Genomic DNA, 17,205 nt, shown 5'->3' with positions numbered 1-17,205 from the left:
TCAGACTCTGTTTCTGCAGGGTTTATGTATGGCGCCGTCTATTTCTAGCAATTGTTGCCGTTTGAGTTGGGTTTCGTTCTGTAGGCCTATTTTGAAAGTCCACAAAGCACGTGTCAAATTAATTTCTCTTGGTAAACACAATAAATACCAATGTTTTTTAGTTTTATTTATTGTGTTATAAATTTATGACATAATTTGCTAATTAAAAAAAGTCAGTGAAAACACATTGGTTAGTAGAGTGAAACGCCGCCTACCGCATCAGAATACGACGATCCAGTCAGAAATGGCAGCGCATAATGTACTTCACAATGTGTACCTAAAACAAGCCGCCATTTCTGATTGGATAAACCTTTTGAGATGCGGTTTGCGGCATTCAACTCTACTAAGTGAGCTCTTTCAAATGAGGTATCACTCGACCCATGCTTCAATTTAAGATTTCCATGTTTTCCTCTGTGGGCCGTCCCCCCATGGTTGGCATGTCATGGTAATAGCAAGGAAAAATAGTTTACATAGCCATATGACACTGTGCAAAGTTTATAGATGTTATCACCTATGGTTTTTAAAATATTAAGCCGTACCCATACTTTTCAAACACCCTGTATAATTTAACAAACAAGCTAATATATCCTCATAGCTAAGAAATTAAATATAGGCTATAACAACGATAAGTCCTAAAACATAACATAACTAGCAACAAAAAGGTTTATTCATAAAAAGATGCTGCTTTAACATCTGCTATGGTTTGAGGAATCAAAACAAATAAATAAATAACTGCTATACACTTATTTATTTGTTTTGATGTGAGACAACTATGGAACATTCATTACATCATTATTTACAATTTTCATTCTAGGTTTTCATTATGTTTTCTTTCCAACAAAATGCAATTCCCACTGTACAGTAAAAATTCATTAAAATGGTTTATACCAGAACAACAAAATATATTTCGACCCGTCTATTTGAAGTAGTTGGCCGTAAGTTCGTACTGCCCCATATGTTTCCTTACGTACATAGTTGAACTCAATATATATTTAGTTGAGAGAAGGTCTATATATTTTCAGATTGAAAAATATGAGTCACCCTATAAAAAATATTTTTAGGTTATATACATTACGTACTGCAAATCTTTGTAATTAAACCAAAGGGTGTAAAATACTATCATATGTAGCACCATAGTGAATAATTCCATACCCCAATGTAGGCCTACCCTCACACCAAGATAGATACATTTTTGTGGCGTGAGGCATTTCCTCAGGTGATATATAAGAAGATTCAGGTGATGAATAAGAATTTTAGATGGTTCAGCAAAGCCATTTTGCATAACTCGAAAATCATATTTTACAGCGTGTACGCCATTTACAGCAGTTGCAGGGTGATTAAGCATGATACTATCTACAGAGGAACTGAGTAATCAGACGATGAGTCATACTCGTAGTATTCCATTCATTAATAGCCCATGCCGGAAAATTAAACTGTGCTGAACGTGTGGGTTCAACAATACTATATATTATAGTGTACTGTGAATCACCGCAAAACAAGCAGTTAGATATCCAGAGAAATGTACTCCACGTGGATACTGATGGATAGGTCGGTGTCGTAAATTGTAAAAGTTGCAAATATTCAACAGTTTCAACCGGCGAGATCAGGATTATTGCTCGAGTGCTATAACTAGTCTGTGGTTTAACGGACGCTGGAACAAGGCAGGCAATGCTGGCGGTGCTAGTGGGTGTAGAGAGCTAAGAGGGCGCGGCAAGGTCGTCCTTTACCAGAGCCGTTAACCGCCGTCTGGGGACCCAACTGGACGCTGACATAGGAAGAGCTGGGTTACCGCTCCTACAATACGATACAACCGGCAGACTCGGAGCGGAGGTCTCTCTGTTCCTGGAAACGTTATCCCAGAGTGTAATAATGGAGATTCGCTCCTCGTATGGGACATTCAAGCATAGAAACAACATTGGGGCTAAACTTCTACCATGGAGGACGCCAAAAATAGGTTTGCCGTTTTTAAATCCTACGATATTTTTATCCCCCAATCTTATATGATAACAGATTTGATAGTTGGAATCATTAAGTGGCGTGGCCGAAAATATCAGGTTAAGCGGGAACAAAAATATTAATTAATTAATTAAATAGGGGGGAAGGGGCAAACCACTTGACAGTGACAAGAAGAAATAATTGTGTCGTAGATAACTGGGCAACATCCATAGTAGCCAATAAAGTATGCTTTTATCCATGACGTAACTAGGGCTTGGTTTTGGGGGAGTAGGGGGTGAATCTTAGTATAGGGCACCACTGAAGGGGTCATTGAATAAAATTGAATACATTTAAATTAAAATAAATTAGATAGGCCTAATTCGAAGTAAACCACAAGTTTGATACCCTTTATACATTACTATTAGATGTGCAGGGCTTTGTTTTGGGGTTCCACCCCCCCCCCCCACCGATAGGTGGTCAGGGGGATAACTAGCTTAGTTACATCACTGGTCTTTACCATTTCGACGTTTTTTGGAAACCGTTGCTCGTGATATACAGGCGTACTTTAACAATGAATATACGCCAATACAATTAATAAATGGTTCCAGTGTCGGTGTTGGTTGTGTTTTATAAATATTGACAAGGAAGCTGTGTTTGTTTAAGTCTTCGCCTGTGTGTATATTACGCCAATGCATACTTGTGTTATTTTATAGACCAGGAAGCGGAACCAATTTGCATGCCATAAAAACACAACCTAGTTTTCTTTACTTCGAGGGAGGAATTAATTTCTAAGAAATTGAATTGATAATCAGCAACACAATTTTTGGGGGTTGAAATGTAAGGGTAGGTAAAGGGTTAAAAGTAAAATTATATTTTTTTGTGTATAGTTTTTAGTCTGACACATTTAACGAACTATCAGACACTTATATCGTATTAAAGTTAGCGTCATCAAACGGATGAAAGAGATCGCCATTTTTATACAACTGAAGTGATATTGATGAGATTCGCGTGTTCGAGAGACACGGTAATTCTACCCTGTAGTTTTAAAGTTTAATTAACGGGTGCACAGCACAGGTATTGAATTATCAGGTATTGAAGAGGTAAATTCAATGTTTGTCACTTATCCGGACCGGTTAGGAATGGTGTTGCGAAAACACAGGTGTGATCGATCTTACCGGGTTGGAATCATTAGTGAACTTTCAGATGAAATCGAGACTGATTTATTGAATTTAATTGTACGAGATATAGGTTGTGGAGTGGCTATTGTACATACAGTGCGACAGTGTATGTTCCAGATTTGAATAGATCGTTTTAACTGATAACATCTACAACCAGAACCGGTATAAGTAAATTACTATCAACCATAACATTATTAATTTGTCAATCCGGTCACCCTACCTCACAATTGATAATTCTCCATTGAATTGCGCACTTTACAAAATGGTTAAAATCAATTTTTGAAAAAAGTTGTTACATCAATAACTATATTTTACAATTTTTTTTTCAAAATGTACATTTGCGATGCCAAAATTAATATGTATCCAGTGAAATATTACAATATTGGAGTAAAAAAAGTAATAACATATTATGTAGCTTAATTTATTTTCCAAACTAAGTTTTTCATCGTAACAGGTATAATACTAATATTTATCCAGTTCATCGTAACTGGTTTAATACAAAATTAATATGTATCCAGTGAAATATTAATTCTTTCGGAGTAAATAATTGACTATTGTGTTCTAAATTTGTTTTCTGAACGAAGTTTGTTCATCGTGACAGGTATAACACGTTCGTTAGTGGAGTATATGGTCTATAGTGGGGATTATTGAAGAACGGCGTGTTTCTCCTGGTCTAATCAGATGTCACCTTGGCCCTCCAAGAACTCCAGTGCAGAGATTAGGAGACTGAACATGTGACCAGTGTATGGTCGGCGAGTGAATGTCACCAGTGTAAACAAGGAGCCGGGCCACCACCGCTGTACCGTGTGGTGGCGTTGTTTGGGCCCGTATTGATTGAGACCGGGGCCGCTGCTGCCTCCTCCTGCCAGCCAGCCCGACCCCGCCGAGTCCTTTGTATACCCGTCCCTCAAGGATAATCCGCGAGATCAGTACCATTACACCGTCAATTTTTCGATTTTTGTAGTTAACGTTTGCTGGTTGAGTAAAAATCACCTCTTTTGGCCACTCAAGTAAAATCTCCATTAACCGATTCCGGATTATCCGGCTACCTCTATTATCCGTCTCACGAAGATTTTCGTGCATTTATCTAATCACTCGATCACGGAGGTATCCTTGGTTGCGCTGTACAGAGCTGACCGCGGTCGTGTTCTGGGAAAGATAGGTTGGCTTATCAGTTGCGATAAGATAAGAGGTCGCACCTGATAGTAACGTCCTGTACGATGTCCCGACAGATTAATGTGGCCTATTGTTGTCTGATGTTAATATCCCTGTTATTAAACGTTTTTTGACGATTTTCGTCTGCAAAAGTCTTCGTGGAAATTTCTTAAATCGGATTAACTTGGTATTTTGAGAGCGTTTTTATACGATCTGATTCTGAAGTATACTTGTCGTTATTAAACTTGAGTTGGTAGAGCGGTTTGATAAATTTGATTTCGACTTTTACGTTTTGATTAATTACCTTTATTTAGAGGGCATTGAGATTCTTGTATTACTGGTAGACTCCTTCGTCCATTGCTATTCATAGGTTTTTGCGAGCAAATGAGTTTTTTCTTGTTGCAAAATCGAAAAGTGTAATTTTGTTTCATTAGTTTTTTTACACAAGTGGAATTTGAAAAGACTGTTCTTAAATAGATGGCCCTCATTCCTTGTAAGGTTTAAGTGTTGGGGAAAATAGGGGTCAAGAACTATTTAAATATTGTGATTCTGTTGTACAGTCAAAGTGTCTTTGTCTACTAGTCGATAATAATTCCAGCATTTCAGGACCTGAATAAAATACCCACCTATGTGTACGCTACTGAATGCAGCCAGTGTCGGTTTGAAACAAAAATCAATTAGTGTCCCATATCAGATGGACCTCGATAGGTTCAACGACCCCAGAGTCAGTACCGTAACTGCCGGTCTGTGTCTCGCTCGCTCTTTCTTCCCAATTTAACTATGGTTTAAGCTCTGTAAATTAAACTAAAAAATATTAATTCATGCGGTATATTTTACTCAATAAAATTAACATTCCCAGTGGGGGGGGGGTGATGGTACCCATTTTCCTCCCCGGTGGATACGGCCCTGAGTGGTCGTGTTATCTTAAGATAAGGAACGGTCCGTGTGGTCGCGTACGGAACATTCCATCCTTGTGGTCGATGTTGGGGACAATTGAGATAACGTTTGATTTAGTACATCTAAGCCTGAAGCTGTCTGTCTTATCAACGTGATGTACATTACATTCTTGTGCATGTGATAATTTGTCGTTCTCCCAGAGAACAGATCGGCCAGTATTTTCTGTAGTCGTTGCTCGGTGTAGGTCTTTCCTGAAAAAATATGGTAATTGTCTACTTTTACAAGCAATTTGCAGAAATGTTTCAGTAGCGTTGCTTGTTATCAGATATGTTTTACATGTAGCCTAGCCGCAATAAAATAATTTTATATTTTTCTCCAACAAGAAACGACTGTTTGGATTCAACTCATCTAATTTTTTAAATCCGAAACTTCATAATGTTTGGAAATGAATACTACCTGGTTGAAAGTTCTTAAAACTAACATTCCGATTACCCTTGACTATTTGTACAACTTGATGTTCCGAAAATTTTAATGACGAAAGTAATTAATTCCTAACAGTTCAGTTGCTAAGCTGGGTAAGATGTAATTAATTAATCGCCGAGTTCTCTCTTGTACTGGAATGGTCTTTCGATTTCATTTAATCAAGTATTACATTTCTTCTAGTCAGTGTTTCCCAAGATTGGTTGATGGACAGAAAATTAAAACTTTTTTTTTCGGAAATTCGTATAGGAATTTCAATTGAACTTCTCAACTGACCTCTATTTCTGATTCTCTCGCAGGATCAGCTTCAGATCTTTGATGAAATGCTATAATATTGTACTTAGGTTCCGATTTCCATGGCGTTGATTGAACATCCAAAGGTATGGATTATGTATGCGATGTCTCAGTTTCATTCGGACAACAGATCTTTCCTGTTTTCTTCCGAATGAGAGAGAACACATTCTCTTTCTTCGTGGTCGGCTTTTGCCAAGCAATGTTGGAGAGCCGGTTATCAGGCGACATTGCTCTCAATGCTCTCAAGTGCAGACGCTATTTCTGGGGTAGATTTTGTAAAGCGATACGCCTCTTTAAAGCGCGTCTCATCGATTTTAAAAACAAAACATGGCGGTTGAATTATTGATGTCTGTCCGCGAGGACCACGTGTCTCATGCTGTGCATACATGCATGCATGACTAGGCCGGGCCGCATCCTGTACGATTCTCATTTTTCTCATCCGGCAACTGAGTGACAACACTCAAGCTGCCTTGATCATTTTAACCGCACTGTAGGTGCGTATCCGGAAAAGTATAATTTTCATATTTCACAGTTTATAAAAAACTTTATTTTCCAAATATTTTTTTTATACAATTCCATGTGCTATACAAAGAACGTGTGGAAGAGAAAAACAATTTATTTTTAATATATTGTCATTATATACTACAGTTGGCAAAGTATATTCAAAGCCTATCCAGTCATCTTTTAGCAGAGGGTGAACATTTGTTTAATGTTTTAAATCATTACATAAATCAAACAAAACCAATCAATAGTAAAATGTTTAACAAAATTAAGGACTACTTAGGCAGATTTAAAATATATCAGTAATACATGATTAAATACAAAAATGTATCAAACTGTAACCAACTTATTAAGTTATTTAACAACAATTTCAACAACTTTAGCTTTGCATTAGACAAGTATATTTATATTCAAATTATGGAAATGTAGATAAGTCGGTTCGGACAGTAGTTTTTATTTAATGTTGTAAAACTAGTGATATTTTCGAAAAATTAGCGTTTTTTAGTACAGTTAGTGTAATTATTTCCAATACGTTTCCAGAAATGTTGTTAATTTTTATCACTTTCTCGTGTAGCAAACAAAATAGCAAGGTGCCTTTGAAAATGTTCTATATAAGGTGGTGCAATAAAATTTGTGGTTTTCATTTAGATTTAGTGGACATTTAATTATTCTTTGTACGTTCAAACTCATTTCGACGTTTATTTTGCCCGTGGATGTGTTTAGATGATTATCTATATTGCTTAAAATTCTAGGAATTAGATTTTTATATTTGGGAGACCTATTTGGCGCTTGTTTAAAAGAGAGACTCCCCCCCCCCACCAACAGTATTTATGACAAGAGGATAGCAGGTCGCACAGACTCTTCTGAATCAGGTATTTTATATGCACTAGTGCGTAATACAGAGTAAATCATGTAGTCTTCAAACTGTTAAAAAAATTCTAACACGAATCTTAAGGAAAAATGGCGTATACTATGGTAATTGTTACCTGCAGTGTTTTTTGGCAGGTATGGAACAATTATATCATTCATAGCTCGTCTGCAGAATTCTGATTAACATGAAACGGCGTGCGTTTGCGAAACACAATAATGAACCGTCTAAGACTCGTGGAATCTATGTCTCGAGCCGAGTGAGGCTATGTCAGAGGCTTCTAGAGCGTCGACGATGTGAAAGTCGGGAACGTGGACGCAAGGAATGTCGGACCAGAACCGGCCTTGTGTCAACCTTGCGGTAATGTTCTGTCCGATTCAGCCGCCGCCGTTCCTTGTCTAGTGAGTGAGTGAGCCGACTGGTTCTGTCAATCTTCCGTCTGTTGCAAGTCACCAAGTTGTGACTTTTAAAATATATTTCTAGTGTGCGGATGAAGTAAAGTGCCCCACACGATAGTGTTCGATAAAGAATATTTTTCTTTTTGATTGTTTCATCACAAACTGAAGTGAAAGTACCAACTGCTTCCCGATGATGTGTCTTTGAGAATTTCAGAACACACTTTTTAATTTCCGTCTGTTTTATTACAAGTTTCCCCTTGTCAGAAAGTATGGGCTGGTTGTTTTTTTTTTCAAAACTTAACTGAAATTGATCAGTTATTAATTGTGATGAAGGAAACGTAATCTGTACATAAAACGTATACTACAGTCCAATCTCGATAATCCGACATTTGCCAGTCCGACACGCTCGAAAAAGGCTATCGGCAGTTGGCGCTGGCCGCTCAGGCCACTGTAGTACTGTACAAGTGTACAGAATCTTTAAGTAAGAAGAAGAAAAAAAAACTGTTTTAGATTTTTTTTAAGTGTAAAGATGGTATTTTAAGAGTTTTCACTTATGTATTATGTATGAACAGTTTGTCCATTCTACTATAATTAGGTACGTACAATAAAAACGTTTGTTCTTACAGCATAGTGTTTGCTTATTTTCACGTTTCTTACTGATTATAGGTTATTTGTGCTACTGTGTAAATGGCACCCTTGGTAATCCGACAGTGTGCTGGTCCCGTATCTGTCGGATTATCAAGATTGGACTGTACAAGGTATTTTCACTAGCAACATTCGCGGAAGACTTTCATTGAAGCACCACGCGTTGTGGATTGCGCAAGTAATGTGTTCACTATCGTCTCATCAAAGCTATTAATATCGAAATTGTAGTTTGGCGGCGCGACGTAATACTGGTTATGAGACATTAGTAGTACCGAACTCCAGTACTGAGTCAATCATAAAACACAGTGGTACTGGAGGGAGCTCTTCGCGCATTTGCGACGGAGACCTTGTCATCTAATTACCTAGCCTACAGCTGCACTGTTTGTGATCAAGCATTTCTGTATTATGACTGCGCATTTGCTGTTGTTGTGGTGTAGTGATTAAACGTACTGCAGTCGTGAAAAATACGTGGCACAGTTTTTTATTTACACGATTTTCTCAGATCGCCTGTCACCTTTTATTCCAATTATTTACTTTAAAATTATTGATAAGGTAGGTTTACTTCGCTAAACCCGAATACTGTACCACTAAAGGGTAAAAATTCCCCACCAACACTGACATTTTTTAACCGAATTATTTAAAATAGAACGGCAATAATTACCAATAAAAAGATGGTAATGAATAAGTATGGTGGTTGTAGGAAATTGTAAAATGGTGGAACAGGAGATTCAGTGGATTCCTTAATTGCCAAGGATTGATTCCCAACGGCAGTCTCGTTAGGACTAGTACTGAATCTAATTTGTTCTAAAGTCTAACCCAAAATTATGAATTGTCATATTACATCTTTCACAGATTATATATTTTAAATAGTACTTGAGAAACAAAATAACGAAGAAATAAGAAAACTATAAAATTCAGTAATTTATTTGCTAATAATGAAAACGAGGAAATCTAATCGCCTGGTGAAAACACATGACGTATTAGTAAATCACATACAACTGCGCCTGCGCGGGGGAGGGATGGGCGAGTGATTAAGCTAATCACGGGACGGGACGCCTATTGTATCACGACAAGTGTAAGCTCCTTGTACCGCGCTGCTTATCGGCGTGCATTACCATCGCTAATGTCGGTACGCCGGTCACCACACCGTCTTGGCCAACTATCGCCCCATGGCGTTCATCTGCCGAGTCTCAAAAATATCCAAAGTTTGCTTAACCCTCCGAGCCGTCCATCATATTTCGTAAACTGCATTTCTGTTTTGTCAAGTTACGCAGACTGTACTTGTAAAACTTATAATAAATCTAAATAGTAACTTAATTATAAAGTTTTATTTACAACTGTGTAACTATGAAGTTGGAAAACATTTTCTTAGTTTAAAAAATTTAAAAAACGTTAAACAAAAAAATAAAAACAAAATTTGCAATAAAGTATGCGCATGTATTTGAAATATTACATATATTAAAAATTCAGAATAGCCAAATTGTAGGAAATTTTGCCCTGCAGACAAAAATGTATAGTGTTGTACTGTTTATATTAATATTTTTTTAATTATTTTTATGAACACGTGCGCATTTGAAATTGTTTCGTAGTCGCCATAGTTATATAACACATTGATATAACAATGTTATACTACATATAGTAGCAATGCAACATTTAGAATAGCCTACTTGTAGCAAATTTGGCCATGAATATAAAAATATACATTACTCTAAATTTTTTTACTAATTTATAATAGTTATGTGTATATAAGAAAGTCAAAATAGTGATTATCTTTTATGAAAAACGTATGATATATACGGAAATAGTGATAATGCCAATCAATGGGCGGGTAAGAGAATACTTTGTACTTTCGCATAGGTTCGAGTTTTCCCCTGGGCTTATCCACAGCAGGTCCCAAGAACCGTTAGCTCTCTCCAGCTCAAGTCGGTTTCGCGATCTGTTCCAAGTTCATACCCAGCAGGTGGATAATTTGCGAGCCCATCGGCACCAGCCAGTGTTGGCCGCGTCGGTGCGGAGTTTTCGGTTACGTGACCCTGTTCACGTCTCGGTACCGGGTTAGTCGGCCATGACGCGTCAGAACGTGCCGGTAACAGCCTTCCTCCAGCCTGTGTGTGGTAATCTCGGAGCGAAGCTACCTACGTTCCCGCTCTCATCTCGGATGACTATCGACCCATATCGCTATTGTCGCGTGATTTGAAAGTAATGAAAAAAGTTCGTGTCATGATTTTTTTTACAAAATCCGATATAAATGACCGAGGTATTATAGAGTTGACTCCATTTTGTGATTGATACTGAAAGATTGATACTATTACGGAGCTCGTTGTGGTGTTTTTCATGTTGATTGGATGTTACCGGGCAAGAAAAGGCGACCGCAACGGAATTTCTCGTTTACCTTTCAGCCCTGACATTTCTGCGGTCCGCATCCACAGACAACGCGGAAGCGATCGATTCGTCGCCGCGCAATTGGGCGCATTACGTTCGCCCACGCAACCCGTCCGTTATATGAGTGAGTGACTGAGATCTAAATAATACGGAGTGAAAGTGGTGTCTGGGCCACGGCGAGCTGTGGGGTCGGCACGTCGCGTCGTGTAGCCATCAGACAATGTCTGGGCTTTCACCGTGGATTCCGCGGCGACTGCCTCCGCCTCAGTACCGGCCCAAGGACGCCGGAGACCACCACCACCCCGACCCACCGGACACAATGGTCCGGCCGAGCGTTTCGTCGCCGGAAGCGGACGTTTTGTCCGGTTGCGCAACTCTCTGGTCGGGGATTATCCAACACGGTCGCTCTGCATGGAGTCGAGACGCAATCACGAAATTGGGGACCGATACGCAAAGGTTTCCAGTCTTTCAATATTTATATGTTAGACCTCCCCATCTCAGAGAAAACTCCACTGTATACAGATCCGCCAAACAAGGGCTTGATGGAAAAATTAATGTGTGGTACGTCACGGAAGGGCGGTTCTTTTGAGTTCCGAATGATAAGAACCCTGGTTTAGTTGTAGAAAAAAGGTCTCCGATCTTCGTAAATACCATTTTTTGTTATCTTTCTCAGTTGGGTGTTCCCAACGAAGCAACTGAAGATCTTGTGCTTGAAAAAATCTGGCGATTCGATGGTGGTCCCACAACAATAAACACAATGGTTTCCAGTCTTGCAATGTTTATATGTTAGACTCCCCCATCTCAGAGAAAACCCACTGTATAACAGATCCGTAAACCAAGGACTTGGTGGGAAAATTAATCCTTAGTAGGTCACGGAAGGTTTCGAATGATAAGACGTTGAATTCAACAATCTAATGAGTAGTAAACATTTAGAATGTATACAAGCAGATCGATCCCCCTTTGGTCGTGGAAAAAAGGTCTCGGATCTTCGTAAATACCATTATTTGCTATTTGGCGCAGGCGAGTTTTCTTAATGAAGCAACTGAAGATCTTCTGCTTGAAGAGGAAAACTAGGGATTTGATGGTGGTCCCACAACAATAAACACGGATGGTACCGCTGAATTGCCAAATCACGATTGGAGGTCGGCGCCGACAATCAGAATGGAGGAAGACCTTGCATCCAGAAGATTGCCACTGCCGTCCTCCACTTATGAGGAGTAGCGGACAGAAGGCCCCGGGCCCCTCTGACCCCCCGGGGGGTCGTGACTTCCTCCTGCCCCGAGGCCGCTGTTGCTGCTGCATGCACGACCCTGCTGCACGAAATGCACCGTGCACGCCGAGCGGCTCGGCCAGCGAAAGTCGCTGATACAGACGCGGGTCGTCTGGAGCGTCTAGCGACCTGTTACGTAAACCTGGTGCAGGCAAAATTGTAGCAGATGTGCGTTACGTTATCTTTCCAAACGGATTCTACTGTACAGGCATTTAGTTAGATGTATAATGATAATTCAGTGTTAAATAACCTAATGTCTTACCGAATCAAGGGCAGAAAGTAGATCCAAATTTGAACACCTACCGAATTCAGAATCACTCCATGGTCTTAGTTACCGTAAGTAAAGAGCGATTGTCTTGTATTTGAGGATGTTTCAGATCCATGGTATATCCTCGACAAAACCTTTTGTGGACACACGGAACACATCCTTTTTTTATAGAGCAGACCAGACGGAAATTACTAAAAGGAGGATTTTTGGTGGTGAAAAAGGAGGTGGAGGAAACAGTGTTAAATATTTTAATAAACTTTGAAAAAAAAAACTTTGATTTACATATTATTTAATTATTTAAAAAAACTCGTAATAAATAAGTACTGTATTTAAGCTTATTATAGTGCAAGTAAAAAATACTCAAATTAAATTTGTTTTGACATAATTTTTGAAAGAATTGTAATAAATTCGTTGCCTTGATTCATTAAATTATTACTAAGCTATACTAATAGACATATGTGAATTATAACTATAGGAGAAAAATATTTAACGTATTATAAAAAAATTATCATATCATTGATAAGACAAGACAGAATAGAAAATCAAGGGGTAGTAGCGTTAGTGCAGCTGGGCGGACAGACACAACAGTGAGTCAGTGACACTGTAGACAACACTGAACATACAACTGAATCTAACAGCAGTTCACATGCCATGGCATTACGTGTGCACTGCAGTAACTTTCCTCGGTATATTTTCGGGACTTCGGAAATCGGAAGGATTTTTTTATGTTATGCTATAATATTTTTGAACATTTAAGCATTCCCCAAAAAAAGCCGGACATTTTACAAAATGTTCAAAAGCAGGGAAAACAGGAGGACTAACATTAAAAATGAAAAAAGTCCTCTCCTAAAGCCAGACGTCTGTTTTCTACGGCTATACATAACCTGGTGGTTCGTCTATTTATAGTTTTTTTCCCGCCTAATATTAATTTTTATTTTCACGTAATGAGAATAGAATCTCCATATATTAAGCACTTGTAATTCTCATAACTATTGTAAAGATTTTATGTTGGACTTTCCTCCGGTTGCCGTCTTGAATCTCTTAAGTGTGCTTCGAAGCAGGTTTACGCACAATGTGGTCAATCCTTGGAAGTAAGCTCCTTGTGGATTAATTCTGAATCAAGCAGGGTGTGTCAGATAGCCCAAGGACATTGCCATTGACCTGCATACAATCGTATTGCGGGTCCTGTTTAAAAACGGACCCAGACCTTAACAAAGTAGTACAGCCTACTGGTTAATCATGAGTAATTAGCAGACAAATACACAGTAACGTTTTTACTATGTTCTAACCTCGGTCAGAATGTATGTTTAACGAGTGTGAGAGGATGTAGTTAATGAATGCCAGCACTGCTCGTTCTGTAAGTTATTTTAATTAATTGTTTTAAGAAACCTTTTAATTACACGTAAATCCATACAGACCTTACACAATATTGTCTGTTGTTGTTTTGTGTTTGCGTGTGTTGAGGTGGTCTCTCACAGTTTCTTTAATTCGGGTCGTAATTGTTAAAACGTAACCTAGTTTGGTGGCATAAGTATTAAATACAAAATCTTTCAAGTTTACTCAAACCCCTACAGAAGAAGCAGTAATTTAAGTAGGCATAATTGAGTGAGAGAAACTATAAGTAATGTAATAGCTGAAATGTCAGAGTAAATAATATTAAATATTATTTATACATGTTAACACGCACTTATAACGATGGAAGAGTGCTTATTGCATTACATGTTTTATTAAAAACTAATTAAATAAAATAATCTTTATGTTCATATTGAACAAGTTTTGAATTAAGAGACATGAAGCATTATTTTGTGCGACAAAGTATTCATAATTCTCCCAAATTTACTTTTTAATTGTTTATCTCTGAGGCTTATCTCCTTATCTCATTTTAGGCCCTATTCTGTCCGTCCTCATTTTTTATCAGTCTGTGCCTAGGGTCTTATCGGACTAAATACGGTCGATACAGTACAAGGTCGATGGTACTGATAATTAAATGTAGGCTGTTAGAAACCCCTATCTTCGCATTTTGTTCTGTCTGGTTTCTCCATATGGTTTTATGTGTAAAGCTTCCAACTTGATTTCCAGTCTTGGTCAGCCTTCTTTCATTTGGAAAAAGGTTTAAACGAAATCGGTTCAGTGTTTCGGAAAAAATTGGTGGACATACATAAAAAAGTAGAATCAGGTCATATTGTAAAACCTCCTCCCTCTTGAAGTCGGTTAAAAAGTGGTGAGACCATAGACAGGTCTTGAGTTTGTGCTATCTGCAAATCAAATCCAAGGTCTGCGACTGTGCGCCCATCTGCCCTCTACACACGTTATCATAAAATTAAAAAAGTAAAAAGTCCGTATACAGTAAATATAACATCGTTCCTATAAATCGATATAGGACGAGACATTTTCGGGAATAGTTACTTTATAGTAGGTGGCAAAACATTTGATAAAAGTTCGATTTATATCCGAATTAAAATAGACACAGGGTAAAATCTCGAAATATATTTAAACGAATCGCCTGATGCGGACTGTGCAGTATTAAAATCGAAACCCCGATATAGGTAGGTTTATCCATTGGGAGGGGGGGGGGGGGGCGAGGGTGGGGGGTGAATGGGTTTCGCTGTAGAATGGGTCGAAAAGAAAAAGTACAAATTAATTGGTTCATAATTGACGGTTTCGGTTGTTTTGCGTTGTAAGTGACTCTTAACGAAACGTGATACACAGCACCGGATCACCACGTACGTACGATAAGTCAACACAGAGCGTACGGCCTTCTGTCGTTCGCGTGGGCTTCAATGAAGGAAGGTCGACCCTGCACCCAATCGTTTCCAGTGATTCAGCAACGGAAGGGCCAAAGGACGTTTGGGAAAGGACCAGGAAATGTTCGGACAACGTAATTAACTCGGTTAGACAATAACCCACAGATTCGGATCTCCTTTCTCTGTCGCACATTAGAAAGCGCCACACGGACACAGACAAGTCTCTGCTTGTGTGCGGGCCGCGTGGGTGGCGATCGTTCGCGGCTTATTGTACCGGATAGTGTTAATAAAACAGACGTAATTCCGTTAATTAACGACTCTCGTCTTGCTATCGTTATGTCGTTTTGTAAAATTGGTCGTTAAAATCTCTGTGATTGTCGGTTAATGTGGAAAGTATTAGGTTTCGAACAGGATATTGTAATTGGAAATCATTAGTTGATGTTCTTATCCCATTTGGAGCACTCTGTAGGACATTGGAAACAATGGGTGGTTGTTTGTTACAAGTTATCGGTGCCTAGATCGAATTGTTAATTTTTGAACTATAAATATATACAGGATGTAACAAAAGTCCCGCGCGGGATATAAAATATTGTTCGTTAAAAGTAATGTAGGCTACATCTTGGGTTAGGCTTAAATTTTTTTCCGAACTCCTTGTAGACCATCCTCCATTAGATGTGAAAAGTCACCTTAAAAACTATTTCTTAAGTCCAGTATTCATTTACTTTGTTAAACTTTCACAACTTGAGCCAAAACAAGAATATTAAACCACCTAGAACAGGACCTACATTGTAAATGTCTCAAACTTTAAACCAGCATAACCTTTTAAAGAGTGAACCCTTTGAGGTTGGATTTGCGGTATTGTAATCTACTAACAGAGACCTTTAATTTGATGTACTATTAGACTTATGCTGTAATTTAAGATTTTTTCTGACTCCTTGCGGGCCATCCCCTCTGAAGTGACAAAAACATGGCAGTTACTTGAAAAAGTAGATTTATAGGTGTAGTAATGATGTACAAAGTTTTATTGTTTTACCTATAACCGTTCAGGAATTATTTGTACACCCTGTGTATGCAATTAGTGTGAGTATAGTTGTTTATTTGTATTTAGATTGTATAATCAATACAGGTTTGAAATATAATCCCTGATCACGTCTGTCTGTTTTGTTTCAGAATAAGGCTACGCAGACGCCGACAATTCAGTTCCTAGGAAATGATGGGGTGAGTGTTTTTGTCGATCCTATTACAGCTGTTTGTTTTGTGTGTTACTGCCAACAGGAAAAGACGAGAATTCTATCTATAAGTCGTGCAGTACAGAATAAATCACCTCCTTGGAAGTGCACAATCTTTGTCGGTAAATATGATGTTTAGTACTCTGGAAGACGTGGAAAACTCAATCGGGTGATTCTGCGAAGATGCAATTAAAGTCAAGAACGATTCAGAATTCGCGGCATTTCCGGTTGGTTGTAACATGCAATTTAAAATATGCTATAAAATTATGTATAAAACACTTCGTACTTTTGTTTTTAGTTTTGAAAAATGTTTCCTTTTTTGTACACACTTTTTGTAGATTTCGTTCTTGACGAGTTATTTGTGTAAAACCAACATTATGTTCGTTAAATTCCTTGAAAAAATCATACGAATCCGGAAATAAATCGCGTAAGTAGTTTTATAACATATCAGATTTTCAATAAATGTCAATTCTTGTTTAAATTTAGTTGTAAAAATGTAGCTTGTCTAGTATCAAATCATAGATATTTCAATTTTGTTGAATAAAGGACGGATTTGTCATCTAAAGTGCAGCCCTCGTTGGACCATCCCTAAAAGGGAACTTGGCAGAGAAGTAATTACTCTCATAATTTCATTTCCCACTAAGTAAAACATTTTAATTCATTTCCCATTAAGTAAAACATTTTAACTCAAGTGATACATTTATTTTGATTTAGATTTTTGTTTTGTAAGTTGTGTTGTTATTTATAAGACATAAATAATCTCACAATTTGAAGACTAAGGTCACCATTTCGTACTATTTTACAACATACGTAATGTTCGGTTACCGTGTAGCAATCACCATTACATTCCGTTACGTGGCTTTACGTTCAGTTACCGTGTAGTAATCACCATTGCATTCCGTCACGTGGCTAGACGTTCGGT

At 38.2% G+C, this 17,205-nt stretch overlaps 1 protein-coding gene across 1 annotated transcript in view; it reads left to right on the top strand.

Moving 5' to 3' along the window:
- LOC124366975 (RNA polymerase II elongation factor Ell) overlaps positions 1 to 17,205 on the top strand; it is a 142,045-nt gene that overhangs the window by 47,364 nt on the left and 77,476 nt on the right. Inside the window, exon 2 of the mRNA XM_046823613.1 lies at positions 16,225 to 16,272. Within this exon, the coding sequence (XP_046679569.1) occupies positions 16,225 to 16,272 (48 nt within the window). The remainder of the gene's footprint in view (positions 1 to 16,224; positions 16,273 to 17,205) is intronic.

This window comes from Homalodisca vitripennis, chromosome 7, assembly GCF_021130785.1.
Source record: "Homalodisca vitripennis isolate AUS2020 chromosome 7, UT_GWSS_2.1, whole genome shotgun sequence".
NCBI lineage: Eukaryota > Metazoa > Arthropoda > Insecta > Hemiptera > Cicadellidae > Homalodisca > Homalodisca vitripennis.
This window is presented reverse-complemented; position numbering and strand designations above follow the sequence as displayed.